Consider the following 16,202-nt stretch of genomic DNA (forward strand, 5'->3'; position numbering starts at 1 on the left):
ATTCTACATAAACCGTAGGTTGTTGTATAATGGAAATTAAAATCGGATCTTAAATAAGGTTAAACACCTCATCGTATTTATATATTGTCCTTAAGGGAGCATGTAAAATGAACTATGTGCGTCACTTTACACTCGTGCGTTCAGGATTCTAACACACATTTACATATCCATGTGTTCTTCCTGATTCAGTTCGGAAAGCAAAATGTGTTAATACCAAAAACTCATCAAAAGAGTCTAATCAAGGGAATCATTCACCCTCCCGATGCATAATCCATCGATCACCAGGGCTCCAGCTGGTGGATATTTCACTGTTTGATTTGTCATTGTCTTCAACATTGCTGCCCCGGCGTCGACTTTGTTCGTCGCAGTATGACTTTAATGTTGTTTCTTCGCCGCTGCGGGGGTTATTGCATATCGAGTGGCCGAGTCTGCTTTCCTCCTCCTTCCTTCCGGATTTGACCATTTGTCGCACATTTTCGTGCATTCTTCCTGCAGACGGCCCATTCTTGGACGTAAATTCGCCTCCTGCGCTTCTGCGCCCAATACACACAGCCAAGCAAAGGGGGAAAATCGGCCGTCTGCAGTATGTGTGTGTGTGTGTGTGTGTTTGTGTCTACCAGCTTGACCGGAGCGAGCGCCAGACGGAGTGTCTAGCGCAGCTGGATCTTGAAGATTGCAGAAAAGGACATCGGAACTGGTAGAGCGCCACGGTGCGGGGCGCTTCTCCGGAAGAAGCGAGAAATACAAGGAAACGGCAAGATGCAGCCGAACGAGGGACGCGCACACACCGCCGTGGGACAGAGCAGGAACTCGCAAGACGATCATACGCAACAAGGAAAGGACGGCAAAGGAGAGAAGAGCGCGCTCACACATGCGTACGGCGAAGAAAGTAATGCAATTTTTTTTTTTGCAGTCTTTCATCCCCGTCCATCTCCTGCCCGATCCGCCGCGTGTGTTGCCTTCATTATCGTCACCGTTTGTCGAAAGAGGCTCGATATCCTTTCCCTTCCATATCCTTCCGTCGATCCTTCGTGCTCGCCCCGTATCGCCGGTACGGATGGCAAAAATTTGTAATGTAGGTTAGGGTGCGCGAAGCTGGTTGTAGCAAATGGTCGTCGAGTCGTGTATATATATATATTTTTTTGCTGCCGCTGCTGTAGCCGTTTTCCACCAGGTAGTGGTGGGTACCGCTGGAAGCTGGAAGCAGGGTGCGCGTAGGCAGCGGAAATAAAAAGGGGAAAGCGGCAAATGCGGCGGATCCCTCCCTTATGGCACGTGCCCGTATATTTAGAGGGATTTTTTGGCTCCGGAGCAGCAGCCAGCACCCTTTGTTGCATGGTCTGTGTGTGTGTGTGTGGGTATCCCTCCGTAGCGCCATAGAGCCGTGGATTGGCCGTGTGAAAAAGGGATGGCCGGTGTGGTACGGCGCGCGCGGTGGTGCACCCAATGCACGGCGCTGGATGACTCCGGGAGTGCTTTACCGAGTGAGCGGTCTTAGTGGATATTATTATTATTAGTTTGAGCGACTTTTTTTGGGCTGGCTCTCTCCTGCTCCTAGTCCCTCGACCTCACTTTCGATAGCGAATACTTGTCTGTGTATGTGTGTGTGTGTGTGTATTGCAGATGTTCCGCAACGACGAAGGGAGTTGTTGATATCGGTGGTAGGGTCCTTGCCCGTGTGTGCGCCGAACCGAATTTTGTGACCGATCGGAATCCCGGAACCCATCGAACCAGGATGTCCACAGGGGTTGTGGAAATGGAAACCGGATCCCCGTACTTCACGATTCGCGCCTAAACGTTTGCCAATGTGTGTGTATGTGTTGCTTGCGATTCCTTGCCGGGACGTTTCACTCATACGCCAAGTCCGGACTGGTTTTTCCTCTTAATTTGCCCACCCGGCTGTGGGATTTGTGCGCGCGCAATTTTCCATTTGCTGTGTCATTGGCACCGACAATTCTTACTTTTCCACCAGCGCTTAAGGTAACTGACTTGTGGACAGGATATAGTTACGGTAAATGAGCAAAAGAAACATTACAAACGGGAATGTATCTTAAAAGGCTGGTTTTGATCCGTTGCTCATCTCTTTAACTCATCCTGCATTGTTCCGGTAATCAATAACGTTAAGCAAAAGGAGGAAATATATCCTCCTGTGGTTTCACAAAGCGATACTCAAACGAACGTGTCACTCGCGCGAGTGTTTATGATAGCCAGCATAATGAACGAATCCTTCTCCTTAATCTACTAGCGTTTATGATCAATTGGCTATGGGTTCGTTCAGCGACAGCGGGGAAACAAATCTGCGTATAAAATGCGCTCGTCGTGCGCATGCGTTACGCACAAGGATCCACATAATCAACGTGTTATTGTATTAGGGCCGTTTGGTCGATGTGGGATGGTTGCGGGAGGGTGCACCCTCTTGTTGTTAGGTGCATTGTTACAGGAGAAAACCGTTAGATGTACATGAATGGTAGGTTAAATGAATGCACTGATAGCTTCAAATGAAATGTGTTACCATACTTTGGAACGCTCCTATTTTGCATGTTGTGCTGTAATTTATACTCTTTAGCACATTAATCAAGCATCTCGTGTTTTGTGACGTCTGGCTATGGTTTCCTTTTTTTATGAAAAAAAATCCTTGTCACAAAAAAACGGCACAAAGAACAATGATGTATTAGAACAGTTGGAAATAATTGTTAATGTGCACTGCCGATTGCTTTGTTTGTGGAATTTTCACGTCGCTTGCCGTCGAGTGTGGTCGCCCCGCACCGTTCTGATGAATTAATCCCTCGCCTTTTATCCCACTGCTTCACGCTGTGTGCAACCATATGAACTGGCTAAATGAAAAAAAGCATACATTTTAGTTCCAGCATAATCTCCCCGTACGCGCTCGCTTCGTAATTATCCCTCGACCGATCCTTTTACTACTCAAATGCCCGCTGGCGCACATGCACGTTAGATCCCGTTTCCTAGCATTCGGATAGCAAACAAACCCCCATTCTAAAAACAACAAAAAATAAACCTGCGCGCACCCTCGGTTCGTTTAATCAATACGCGCGCGCGTACACCGAGCCAACCACGGGGCCACCGGGAAATGTTGCACATGCACAACACACACACCCGTTTGTTAGCCGCGCGGAGGTCTCCCTTTCTCTCTGTGGTGGTGTGTGGTGGTGGAAAATTTGAACAGATGTGAAAAATCTCATCCCCCTTAGTGATACTGTGCGCGCCTGCGCCTCATCCAGGAGGGGTGGACTAGTGCTTTCCTTTTTTTTGTTGGTCGGTAACAACGCGCAGGATCGAAGGGTTTCGCTACACTAATGTACGTGTGTGTGTGTGTGTGTGTGTGTGTGTGCTCGTTCTGATATTGCACTTAGCGCGTGTGCAATCGTGGGGTTGTACCGATTGTCAATGAGCGTGGTGTCGAGTGGCGAGGGCCGGTCGGTATCCTGTATCCGGCAGGACATCAACCTTAGCCCGTGACAGTAGCTTTAGCCACCTGCTCGATTTCCCGGGCGTTTCACCCTACGTGAGCAACCAGCATAGCACGGATGAGTCATTCTAATTGCAGTTTTGTTTGTTAGAAAGGCCTGGATAGTCGTTCGTGTATGCCATGGTACCGTTTTAGCGCCCTTCCTGCTAGCTCAAAGGCCTATCCTCAGCAAGTATGATGGATTGAAAAAAAAGAAAAGACAGAAATTAAAGTATATATATGCTGGTACTTATACATAGATATGTTCGGACGATATGATTTGCATACGGTGGATTAAAACGAGTTTGTTCCAAACGCTGCAAATGCCGATTCGAACCCCTTTGCTTTACTGCTTGCTCCACGGATCCGAGTTTCTCTATCTGTCTCTACCATAGACACATACAGTTTTGGAACTGTATGCCATCGATACATGGCAAAGCATGGCACATACACACACTCATTCCTCCCTGGGGGATTTTTTCTGCAAGCTCCTATCTCCGCTGCTACTTCCCTTGCAGGACTTCCCTGTGCTCAGCTGTGCGCGCAGATATCGCACAAGCAGCTTCTCGACCGTCGTCGTACATCGTACGTCGTACGTCGTACCCCCAAACATTGGGCAAAATAGATTGCGAATGCTTCCACTGACGGATGGCGCTCAACAGCAGCAACCAACACCACGACTACTACCGCGCGACAATAGCTCGTTGTCTCTCGTCTAGCAAATATCGCACGGGGCCCACAGGGCAAGGCACGCATCAGCAATGGGAAGGTAGAAGAAGTTGGTCGCCAAAAATAAAGGAAGAAATACACTCCTCAGCTCCTCGGTCCGTCGTCCGGTCCTCCCCTTTGTGCGCGGTTTCGCGCGTTTGTCTTGCTTTTATGTGCGCGACGCGCCAAACCTGCCATCGACGACGCACCGGCGACATCATCGCGCTCACGAGATGGAAAGGAAGAAGGATGTGTGTTTCCTTGTTTGCGCTGTTCGCGCGCGTACTCACCTATCGCGACTCTTTGCGGCACCGTGGAATGCGCGCATTCGTCTCTGCAGGTTTTCTTTCCACTGCTCCGTGTTGTGTTGGTAGCTTGCTTCAGCTTGCTTCACGTACGTCATTATTCTTACTTTGCGTATATACATATATACAAGGAACATTGGCTGGAAGATGGGTTATGGTGTGTGGTTGCTATGTTGCTGTCGTCTCCGGGAGCGACGATTTGGACGAGTTTTATTTGGCTCCCGTGTGCACACGGGGAAGATCTTCTGCCAAGTTAGCAAACTATGACCAAACTATGGGGCATGTTTTTCGGAGATCCTGTTTATGATTTTGCTATCTTATTGCGCAACTAGCTAATTCTCGATAAAATTACGTAATTTTGCGTTACTTGCTGGTCTAAAATGAACCAATAGTTAGCTTAGATCATCTTACGAGTCGTCATCATTTGCTTACCATGCGATCCGTTGAGATCCTGCTAATAGCAATAAAACTGTGCATTTGCACTTACCCGTAGCTGCGGGTAAACTGCAGCCTTAAATGCATTTATTGGTTTTCGTTCGAATTTGTCAGGGCCAATTTTGTTTGGCATCAGATTTATCCGCCTGCTCACGTGAAACAGTTGCTTTAAACTTGTTCATGCTTAGCTGCACGTGTACGTACACTCCCCAAAACCGTCGAGGGAAAATCCGTACGATTTGCCCTTGGAAGCTACACCGCCTATCATTAGCGAGAAATATGCTTTGCACCCCGGGGCCCACGCTATGGACAGTTTGCCCGTGAATCTTCTTTATTTAAAAAAAAGAACCGTACATACAGTGACATTAGGGGCCGTTCCATTAATCCTTGCCTGCTTTTTTTAACACATTCCAACTGAACTCCTGCATTTGTACATGTACATGTGCCATGCACCATGACACAATCAAAAGTGGCTGTGTGTGGGACACTCCAACACACACACATACACACACACCAACGCACAACAACACCAGCAGAGGCAGTCCTACTGACCAGTAGAGATCGGTACACGGGACTCCTTAAAAAATCCTGTCAGAATTGGGACAGGGCTAGAATTCTTACTGGGTCGCCACGACCACCACCACCACCCGCACACAGATCGTCTGTCTTCATTCTGAGCTATCTGTGAGTGTGTGTGTGTGTGTGAGTGCGTTCTTATGGGACTGTGTTTTCCTCCGTAATCCCTCTCGGTCAGCTGAGAGCGCGGGACCCAAAAAGGGTACGTGAATAGGCAGAAAAAGGAATCTGTGCTTTTCGTTGCAGTTGTCGTAGTCGTCGTGGTTGTGTTGTGCCTTCCCCCTTCTCAGCCAGTGCTGCGTTGCTTTTATGCTCATGTTTATGCTCTGCCCGTCCTCAACCGGTTCGATTCTTGGCCTTTGTGTGTCCGAGCTGCTTCGAAGACAGGTTCCTGTCCGGTCGAGATCGAGACACGATGCACGAAGCGGAGCTTCATGTCCTTCGATGGGTTAGCAAACGTGTATGAGGTGGTGGGGAGTGTGTGTGTGCTGAGGAGATGAAATTGTTTTCTTCTCGCGCTCAATTTTGACATTTGAGCGTTTTCTATACATTCATCGATGTGTTGTTAAGCGGCCGAGCGAAGAGTTTTATGGGACAGAAAACAGAATGCGAGACTGCCTTCCGCTGTTGGGATTGGAAGCAAACGATCTTATGCTTTGACTTTAGCTTTCAACATTTTGAAGATGATCAGAAATTATTGGCTGCCTGTGTTTGCCTCGCTGCCTGGAAAGTGTTTTCAAAAATAAATCATAAAACATTATTGCACCGCAACAATGTAATATTCCCCTTATTACTGCGCGCAATGAGAAGAGCTCCTCCGAAGTCAAAGTCTCTCGGCAAACCGTTCATCTAAACGTCAATTGCGTAGGTTTCTGCTGGTGTTAAGTTGTCGTAATTTCTCTTTCCCCCGGGCTAATTGTGTACAGCATATTGCTTCCAGGCGATAAAGAATCGCTCTTGGAACTTCCCCATCCAGCGGAACGAGCAACTTATCTCGCTTTTGCACTTGGAGAGCAGAACCGTACCGACTATCTGCAGACTCCATCGAGAAACCGTTGGTCAACCGTCATTTTCTTGTTGTCTGATTAGCGTCACGAGAGCAAAAAGGAAACATGTAACCCCTTGCAACCCACCGTTCATGCACTGCACCGCCAAATGCTCTACGCGCCACAGAGTGCTGTGAAGCCTCACAGCAGCAGCAGCAGCAGCTCCTCTTCTAATCAAAATTTCCGCTCGTCCAATGCTTTAGAGGTTTCCAGCTCTCTACTTCTCGGCATCATGGTCGGTTCACCACTATTCTTCGATTACGGGCGGGAAGCAAATGGTTGGGCGAGAGCGAAACGGCGACTCTACGGAGCCGTCAGACTTATCAATGCGTGCACTCTGGCCGCGGCATAGCTAAATTTGTTTTGATTGTCCCTAATTCCGACGGGTTCTTCACCAGCCCCCTTAACACCCCTGCTAGGAGTGTGTTTTTCTATTTAAAGGCAGTCCATCGATGTGTTAGTTCCGGTAGTGTAGCGGTGCCTGGTGGTGGATTAAGCATATTTCGGTCCTATCGATCATGCAACTTGAACGTCACAACAATCATGCTGAGATTAGATGCGAAGTCGTTGGACAGAGCTATGACTGTGATTATATCCCAAAATACGTGATTTGTTGGGAGCATACCAAGTGAACAAGTGAATTTTGTGGTTGCTCTTCTTCTTGAATCCAGTTGGAAAAGATCTCGCATGGCCTGATCGTAGAGTTCTAGAAAGTTTGGTCTGAGCATTCTATATGCTTTTGCTGGTCGTAACACTACTCTCTACTTCCAAAAACAAAAAGAAGACAAACGAGTGGATCGTGTGGATATGCTGTCGACTTCTTACATACAGCTCTAGCAGAAACATACTGGTATATAGCGATACCCATCGTTCCAATACCAGCGCACACTGCGCGGGCCCTTTTCGCTTGCGTGCAGGGAAGAGCAGCAGCATCTTACTCTTTCGCATTAGCGCCTTCGAGACGTTCTTAGATAGTGGTGTGTCGTTTATACACTACACGGGGCTCGCACACATCGATATGCAGCGTTATTGCATCCTATTTTGCTTCGCCCCTGAGAGTACCACCCCGTGCTCTGAAGTGCACGCTGTGCTCTGGTTGATAGCCGGGGTAGTATGCTCCCATTAGCTTTGCAAAAGCACACACGCACACCCAAGTTCGAGCCCCGTTCCAGCACACAGCACAGTGCTGCTGCTACCCAACAGCGGAGGTCCTTTTTTGCCGTTTCGCACACCCGCAAACACGCAAGTGCCGGTTCGCTCACTCTGCCGCATAGGGCGCCATGTGACTCACTCTCGCTCAAACCCCACGGGTTCGTGTTCTTGTACGCGCTCTGCGTGTAGGGCATGTTGAGCGCAGCGCACCGTTCCGTTCTGTTCAACGCGCCCTGTTGGATGCGCCCTTGCGGCTGTTTCGTTCGCTCTGCTTCTGTAGATGGGTTCTTGGCAAGCAGCGCGCACACTCTTACGTACGACCACATGCACGAGACCCATACGCGCGCACACACTCCCTAGAACGTGTGTGAGGCAGAGAAGAAACTGACAAATAAAGAGGTAGATAGAAAGAGAGCGCGAGAGCGAAACAGTGTGCGCCTGCAGCGAGAGCGCACCGTGAAGGAGAGTGGAAAAAGGACTAGGCAGAAACTGGTGTGTGAGCCTGGTTTGGCAGCGACCTCATCCCGGCTCGCCGAAACAGGCTGTCATTCGTGTTCAGAGCCTCCAAGCGGACAGAAGCTCTCCTCGGCTCGAAGAACGGAAAACAGTAGAGTAGAAGTTAGAATCTTAGGGCACAGAAGAACAAAAAAAAAGTAAAGACACAAGTTAGATAGTTGAGCTGTGTTCCAGTATATCACGTGCAATGATCAAACGATCTTCCACCGGTGTCACAGCTTAAGATCATGCGATAACATCTCGCCACTACAATATCGTTCTCCCGCACTACTTGTGGAAGGATTACTATTCGATCATTCAAATGATCCTCGGTTGATCTCTTCGCAAGCGGAAAGACTTACCCAGCCAAACCATGCAGCATCGGTAGCATCGGCTTTAAAGCAAGAAAACAGTTCCTCTTGTGCGTGTAGTTTCTCTGTTGTGTGCTCTCTGTGTGTTTTGCTGGTTCGCATTTGTGTGTGTGTTTGTGCCTATTTTTCGTGCGTGTTCTTTGGTGTGTTTAGTGTGTTGTGTAACTCCGATCCTTTTGGAGATGATATTGGACGGATTGTCGAAAGAAAGTTAAAAATAGCAACAACAAAAAATGACTCCTAGCACCAGCAGCTAGTGATCGTTCGGGAAAAATAAATTAAGAAACAAGTGAAGTTCACTTTGGTGCTTGTTGATACCTAACTCCGCGTGCAATTCGTGCACATTCGTCTTCTTGATCAGTCAGCTCGTGCGTGAATGTGTGTCTGTGTTTGTGTTTGCGTGTGTTCCTAGTTTTGGTACACACACTCTCTGGAAACAAGAAACATTACCGTCTCGCAGCACATCAGCGTCGGAAGGCATACGCTGCTCTCTAAAGTCATTATCAGGAATAGCTAAACCCGCTCACTCCACGCCTCAACATGTATTACGACGACAACGTGGTGTTCGAGATTGTCGAGCATACAAGGTAAGAGGGGGGAGCATATACATCCTGCTACATGCTTCTTAGGGAAAGGGCAGACATACGAGAAATCTCCCTCAACGAAGACGGATGTTCTACAAGAACACGTCATCTCGCTCCACACTATGGAGTGGTGCCTCCTTTCGAGGGCGATTCTTCGCCATCCCATTCGCACCACACACGACGATGCCCACACCGGACTTCCTTAATGGAATTCCCGGGCCTCCTAGCACAAAAGATTGGGGTTTGCCGAGCAATGGAAAAGAGTGGTGTATCCCTTGCATAGAAACGGAACACTTTCAACCGGCGCTAAATTATGGCAGCCTGCTCCCCCACGGGTTCTCTCCCCTTCATCAAGTGGCGAAGACGACCATTCGACCAAGGATGGGTTTGCCCTGTACACCCAGGACGTCGCTCCCCGGTACGACTTTTCCATCGGAGTTCGCACGATATTCGAGCGTGGAACAACTATCATCCCCCCTCAGCATATCCGTCGTCATCGTGTGCAGTCAAGGGAAACGACTTGCGATGTGATGTGTACACACACGTAAGGGAAATTGAGGAAGGAACTCCTCAACGAAGGAAAAAAAAGAACTGGGGAGAAACGACCTGAAATGTACAGTTTGCTGCCACTATAGAGTTTTTGTAGCGCAATGGATGTTGCTGATGGTCTCGGGCAAGTACATTGCCCCACAGAACGCAACATTCTAAGTCCCTGGAGCAGGTCCTTCCGGTGGGGTGAAAGATCACTGACGCACTAGAGTGTTGTTTGTGCCTTAATTTCTCAGCAGAACCCTGACTACAATGATGCGCCACATCATAGTTCTCAAACCGTGCTCCCGTGTCTAATTTCCCGCTCTATCATTTTCCACGCATTCCAAATGGAGCATCCTCCAGCCCACGAGCACGTGCGCCTAAAAGCGGCTTAAGGTCAGTGGGCAGCTTAAGGCAGCCACACTGCACTGGCACCGGGCAAGAAGAACCACCGGGGATAGTGAAATCGCGAAAAACTCACTTTCATTCGCGTTTCGCTGTGCCATTCACGTGAAAGCTTTGGCCGGCCTTCCCGGCGTTTGGTGCGCAGTAGAAGAGTCTGTGTTTACCAGCGGGATCGGATGGGTGGAATTGGGTGGTGTGGAATGGCAAATGTGTGTGTGTGTGTATTTACGATGAGTTTTACCGGTTGTGTGGTGTTCTTTTCGTTCTTTACGCGCTCGTTCTTCTTTGGTGCCCACGTTCGCGCGCGCATATTTCGCGCCGCCACGGTGCTGCCCGCGGAGTTGGCAATAGAAAGAGGGAGTGAGCGAGAATAGGAAAGACGTCGGGGGGGTTTGTTGTGGTTTGGCCAGATTTGGCAATCCTGTTGTTGTTGTTGCTGCTGCTGCTTCGCGCCCAGCCACACCAAGCCGCTATTTTTTGGCCGAACGAAAGGAACAGGGCGCAAGATGCGGAAAGTGGTGTTTTGCTTTGGCGTTTCTCTAGGCCATGGGTCTCTTGCGGCGGAGGCCATTACCGCTACGGTACTCCGTGGGTTGAGCATCACATCCGCCAAGCACAGACGTACGTTGTTCCGTCCATTTGGCGCTATATTTGTCTTAAGAAGCGCGTGCGCGCGATCCTCCTTGAGATAGGTCAGTTTCTTTCGCGAGCGCCCAGCCTGACGATCTTCGTACGCGTGTTAACGCGGGCGGCATGTGTCCAGAGACGTGCGGTCGTCTGCTGTGCGTCTCTTGACTTTTTTCTTTCTTTCTGTGTGTTTGTCCTGCGTGTTTCTTCGGTCAATCATCTCATTTTTTTTTTGCGCACTCCTGTCTCTACCCCTAAAGTACACGGTGTGGTGGGTTTCCCTTGCTGTGTGGAACCAGGTGCCATTCCCGCGCACGTTGTCCACACCGGTCATGAATTGGCGGGGGCCCGGTGCAAGAGAATGAATGGATGGACACAGCAGAAGAAGAAGAAGAAGGAGGAGAAGAAGGAAGGAAAGACTACAACAATCGTGCATCATAACTGCAGCTAAAAGTCAAGGAACGAAAGATACACACACACGTCCAACTGTGTGTGCGATCGCGAGTCTGTGACCGTGTGTGTGTATTGGTGATCTCGGTGTCTCAAGATCTAGCATTTTTTTTTTTTACAGTACAACAAGGCAAAGCAAGAAGACGCAGCCAACAACCCCGACTCTACACTCTTCCATGCGCTCACAACCACGCGCGTACACATACACACCGATGCACAAATGCGGGGTCCCTTGCGGAGGATCGTTAAGTTTGCCCCAGTTCGGAGGGGTTTGGCTTTTCTATTTTCGGGCCGCGTCTTTTCCCCCTGGTTGGCAAAGGGCTTTTGCCTTCTTAGCCACCTTCACCACCACCAACCTTTCCCCCTTCCTCCCCCGAAGGCGCCACCAATTCTCGGTGCCATTACCCTCGCAGCGCTACGACGACGGCGACGACGCACACGTTATCATCAGCGCTGTTCACACTACGCGCACGCTGCTCTCTGGCCGAAGGTTCTGCTGTGGGCCCATCGCTTTGCGCTTCGAACGTGTGTGTTTCTGTATGTGTGTGTGTGTGTGTGTGGCGAAGCTGGCGAGAAGTGGCAGAGAGCGGGTCCCTTGCGTTGCGCTTGCACGGCTGTGGCTGGCTCTGAGCGGCGCCAGATGTGACCTTCTCACGGCTGAGCCTGCTGTTTGTAGCTCTTGCTATTATTATTTGCTGCCATTGCACCCTCGTGGTACTTGGGACCCGTGCGCACATCGCACATGTGAGCGTATGTGTGAGTGGAAGTAGCGGGATCGATCCTTGCCAAGTCTGTCGCCACTGCAACACGCACACACACACTACACGGCAGAAGCGGCGACCCACAGTTTGTTGTTATGGCTTTGGGGTACTGAACCCGGCGGAACCAGCAAAAACGCGCGCACATGCACATGGTGTGTGTGTGTGTGTGTTGGTTATCCTTGGGCTTAGCAGGGTCCTCTACTACCTTGCTGGGATATATAATTAGCGATCGCGAGGGGTGAAACCCTCCCCCCCTTTGACCGGTGGTTCCGGCTGCCTGTACTGTAATGTAGAACAAATTTTCCGATGCAGTTTTACTGACGTTTCCTCTTTCTCTCTTTCTCTCTACAGCCGCTTCACGCTCAACTCTGCCGGACGATCGCCAGCAACCAGACGGACGGAGCAGCGCCAGCGCAGCCTCCAGTTCCGGCAGCACGGTGTGCCCCAGCGCATGATCTACGACGATGGGTGCAAGATGTTGGGCTCGCCCGGCAAGGAGAACATGCCGACCGAGGAGCTGTCGTTTACCAGAGCCACAGCCCGCAGCAGAGCCCCCAGCCGTGCAGCCCGTGCACGCTCTGTCCCGAGGATGGCGAGCTGCTGCCGTCGGAGAGCAACACGCCCAGCAAGCACATGGCGATACCGATCGTGAGCGGGACGACGGGCCCGATGGTCGTCGCTGCCGCAGCCGGCAAGCTGACCACCGGCCCGGGCGGGCTCGGCTACCGTCTGCGCCGCCCGCTGGACGATCACGATCCCAACTCGATGGACTCCGGCTACGGTGCGAGCGTGCTGAACGATGCGCTCATGAGCTCGCTACACAACAGCAGCAGCGGTTCGGTGACCGCGGCCAAGCAATCGCACCACTCCCTGTTCCAGTTCAACCAGTCGCAGACGGCGCAGAACAGCAGCCTGTCCCGGCACAACAGCGCGAGCTCGCCCGCGAGCTCGCGGGGCCGACTGCTGCTGCACAGCAGCCTGTCGTCCGGCTCGATGGAATCGATGGACGATATGGAGCTGTTCGACATGGAAGCGATGGAGGACGACGACATGGAGGGCAAGGGGCAGCCGGGGCAGCAATCGCGTACCCAGCAGCCGAGCGGGCTGAGCTCGCTGATCTGCGGCACGATCAAGACGACGACGCGCACGGCGACGACGCCCGAGCACCAGAAGCGTCCGTTCGTGCGCCGCTGCCTCAGCCTGACCGAGAACAACAATGGCACCGTGCTGCAGCAGCAGCAGCAGATGAAGACGCCGGAGCGCTACTCGCGCCGCATGATCGCGATCGAGGATCAGGAAAACTGCAACCTAACGCCGTACTCGTCGCGCACGGAAGCGGCGGTGACGCGCTGCTTCAAGCGGCCGGAACCGCCGGGCATTAACCCGGTGCAGAGCAAGCGCAGCAAGATGCAGATGGATGCGGTTGCGTTCGCACCGCCGGCCGTGACCGCGCTGGACAGTCCGGCCCGCACGACCGTGCTGGCGGCGGTGCCGAAGAAGCCGGTGTACCAGAAGTCGATCTCGATGAACGATGCGCAGATCATGAGCGCCCTGTCGCGGTCCTCGTCCGAGCCGGATCTGATCGGCGACTTCAGCAAATCGTACGTGCTGCCGCTGATGGAGGGCCAGCACCGGGATCTGAAGTCGATCTCGGGCGACACGATGGCGCGGCTGGTACGCGGCGACTACAATGACAAGATTGCGAGCTTCAAGATCATCGACTGCCGGTACCCGTACGAGTACGAGGGGGGCCACATCCGGGGCGCGAAGAACCTGTACACCCAGGAGCAGATCGTCGAGGAGCTGATCCAGTCCAAGACGGCTCCGCCGAAGGTCACCGACGGCCAGGACGGGACGATGCGCCGTCACATCATCGTGTTCCATTGCGAGTTCTCGTCCGAGCGTGGTCCAAAATTGTAAGTATTGCAAGCATCGCTTACTACTAGCATCAGCTCTGCTCTGTATCCTGGTGAACATGAGTACTAACTTTGTGTGTTTTCCTCTCGTTTCTTTCCTCCTCTGCACAGATCACGCTTCCTGCGCAATCACGATCGCATCCTGAATGCCGACAGCTACCCGGCGCTGCACTATCCGGAGATGTACCTGCTGCACGGCGGCTACAAAGAGTTCTTCAAGGCGCATGCCGAACTCTGCGATCCGATCGCGTACCGACCGATGCTGGATCCGGACTTCGGCGAAGCGTACCGGCACTTCCGGGCCAAGTCGCGCAGCTGGAATGGGGACGGCACTGGTACGGTCAAGGCCAGCGCCACCGCCTCCTCCAGCTCGCTCGCCTGTGGACCGAACCGGCTGACCAAGTCGCGGTCTCGATTGATGCTGTAACGCCTCTCCCCCCTGGCACGCCGCTTAATGGTGTGTGCGCTGAAAGCTGGTTGCTACCGAACTGTGTTGAACGTGTTTTTTCCCGTATCTTTTGGTGCCCCGATCTTCCTCCATCACCCTTTCGCCCCTTCCCCTTTTATCCACGCTCACGTCTCTTGTATATACGTTATGGAATGTTTTTTTTTTTGTTGTTATTATATTTTTATACTTACGTTTACCTTAGTTTAATGTTTTGTTTTTCTTTGCTAACGAAAGCAGAGCCGACAACAATTACCGTTGCAAGACAGTTTTGTGCATATTTGGAAAAGTTTCATTAAACGAATGACATTTTTGAACAAACATTCAAAATAAACAAAAAAAAGAAGAAGAATAGGAAGAAACGTAACAATTTTTCGTCAATTAGCTACAATTAACTTGTTGAATTCAAACGCGCAGCACCATACGGCAATAGCAATACACAAACCGAGAACTGGTCGTTCTGCTGTTAGCATACTCATTACTGACAAGCACAAAAAAGCACATCTCCCCCGCTCTGAAATAGTTTACCGTATAGGATTTTTTTTGTTTGTCTCATTATTGCTTTTTGATGTGAACGTTTTTCTTTTTTTTTTAATTTTTCATAGTTTACGTTCTTTTCTTTTATTTTTTAGTTGCGTTGTTATTCCTGAGTTTTTCTTTTTAATATCTGTGATTTAGAATGACTTATCTTTTGAAGTATTCTTTTCATAACAAAAAAAAAGAACCGCATCAGCTTGTGCGATGGGTGTCCCAAAAAATCTCATAAAACTTCAATCGAAGTCGAAGAAGCGTCGTGGTGTAACGAAACTGGGGACTTGGGGCGAACCGTTGACGACAAATTGCGTCCCAGTGGAGACTAAACGATAAGAAGTAATGTTTTCCAAACCATGTGTAGTAGGGACGGAAAACTGTCGAGAATTGTTAGCAGCTTCGTGGAAATGGAGCACTTGAAACTAGGCTCTTTACTCTCATTTCTTACCTAAACAGCCACACCAGTTCTGTAGCATTGCAATAGATTTTAGAGTTATCGTTTGTTTTGGTGCGTGCACGGTTAGAGCAGGACGGTCACGAAGGAGCACGGTACTAAAATGACAAGTGCAAATTAGGTAAATAAATATAAAAACCAACCTCCCGGGTGCGATTGTAAGTGATAACTACTACTACTACTACTATATGGAACCGATACACAGCTCCAAACTGTGCGGAAAGTGTGAGGGTAGGCCTATTTCCACAAACAAGTGAAATGCCTGTCCAAGACAGCGGTGCTTGATGTGGGACTTTGCGTGTTGTTAGGCTATGCTATAACAAGGGAGCGAAAATACCACAAGGATTATTAAACCTAACCCCATGGAATACACAGTAGCGCAGAGTAGATTCCTCTCCGACAGATTATACATCTCACAAGCATCGCTGCATGATTGTTGAAAAGAAGAAAAAAAAACAAAACAAGCAAAAACACACAGTTAAACATGAAGAGTGCAAATTTTTAGAAAGTTAGATAGCGTCTTTGTTGTAACCAAATTGTAGTAATGATCTAAACAACTTACTATATATAGAGGCGCGCTACGGAGGAATGCGATGTGGCAGTAAAATGTGCAAGAATCAACGATAGCAAAATACCCTTATTAGCGTGTAAGATAAGAGTACGGAAAAATTATAACTAGCTAAAAAGAAGAAGTAGAAACCTCTAAAAATACAGAAAACCAATCGCATAAAATAGAGAGAGCAAACGAACTGAACAAACTTTTCGGAATCGGGAACAAAGTCGGAAGTCGGGGAAGCATCGCCGACTTCCACAAATATCTCCCCCGTTTTCTTGCCTAGTGTTTAGCACGAGATAGACTGACTGTTGCGTTGCACGTGATCGTGTGCTTCGCGCAAGATTTCACTATGTAAATAGCTGCGGGTGCGTATATCCTGCGCACG

General features: G+C 50.1%; 1 protein-coding gene across 1 annotated transcript; it reads left to right on the plus strand.

The window, feature by feature from the left end:
- The first annotated feature begins 8,213 nt into the window (after positions 1–8,213).
- Positions 8,214–15,717, plus strand: LOC120895070 (M-phase inducer phosphatase-like). The gene is given in 4 exon segments (XM_040298083.1): positions 8,214–9,144; positions 12,267–12,436; positions 12,439–13,831; positions 13,943–15,717. Coding segments are annotated over 4 exon segments (1,926 nt in total). The 5' UTR covers positions 8,214–9,097; the 3' UTR covers positions 14,259–15,717.
- Positions 15,718–16,202: the final 485 nt, after the last annotated feature.

This window comes from Anopheles arabiensis, chromosome 2 (assembly GCF_016920715.1).
Source record: "Anopheles arabiensis isolate DONGOLA chromosome 2, AaraD3, whole genome shotgun sequence".
In the NCBI taxonomy this organism is placed as follows: Eukaryota; Metazoa; Arthropoda; class Insecta; order Diptera; family Culicidae; genus Anopheles; species Anopheles arabiensis.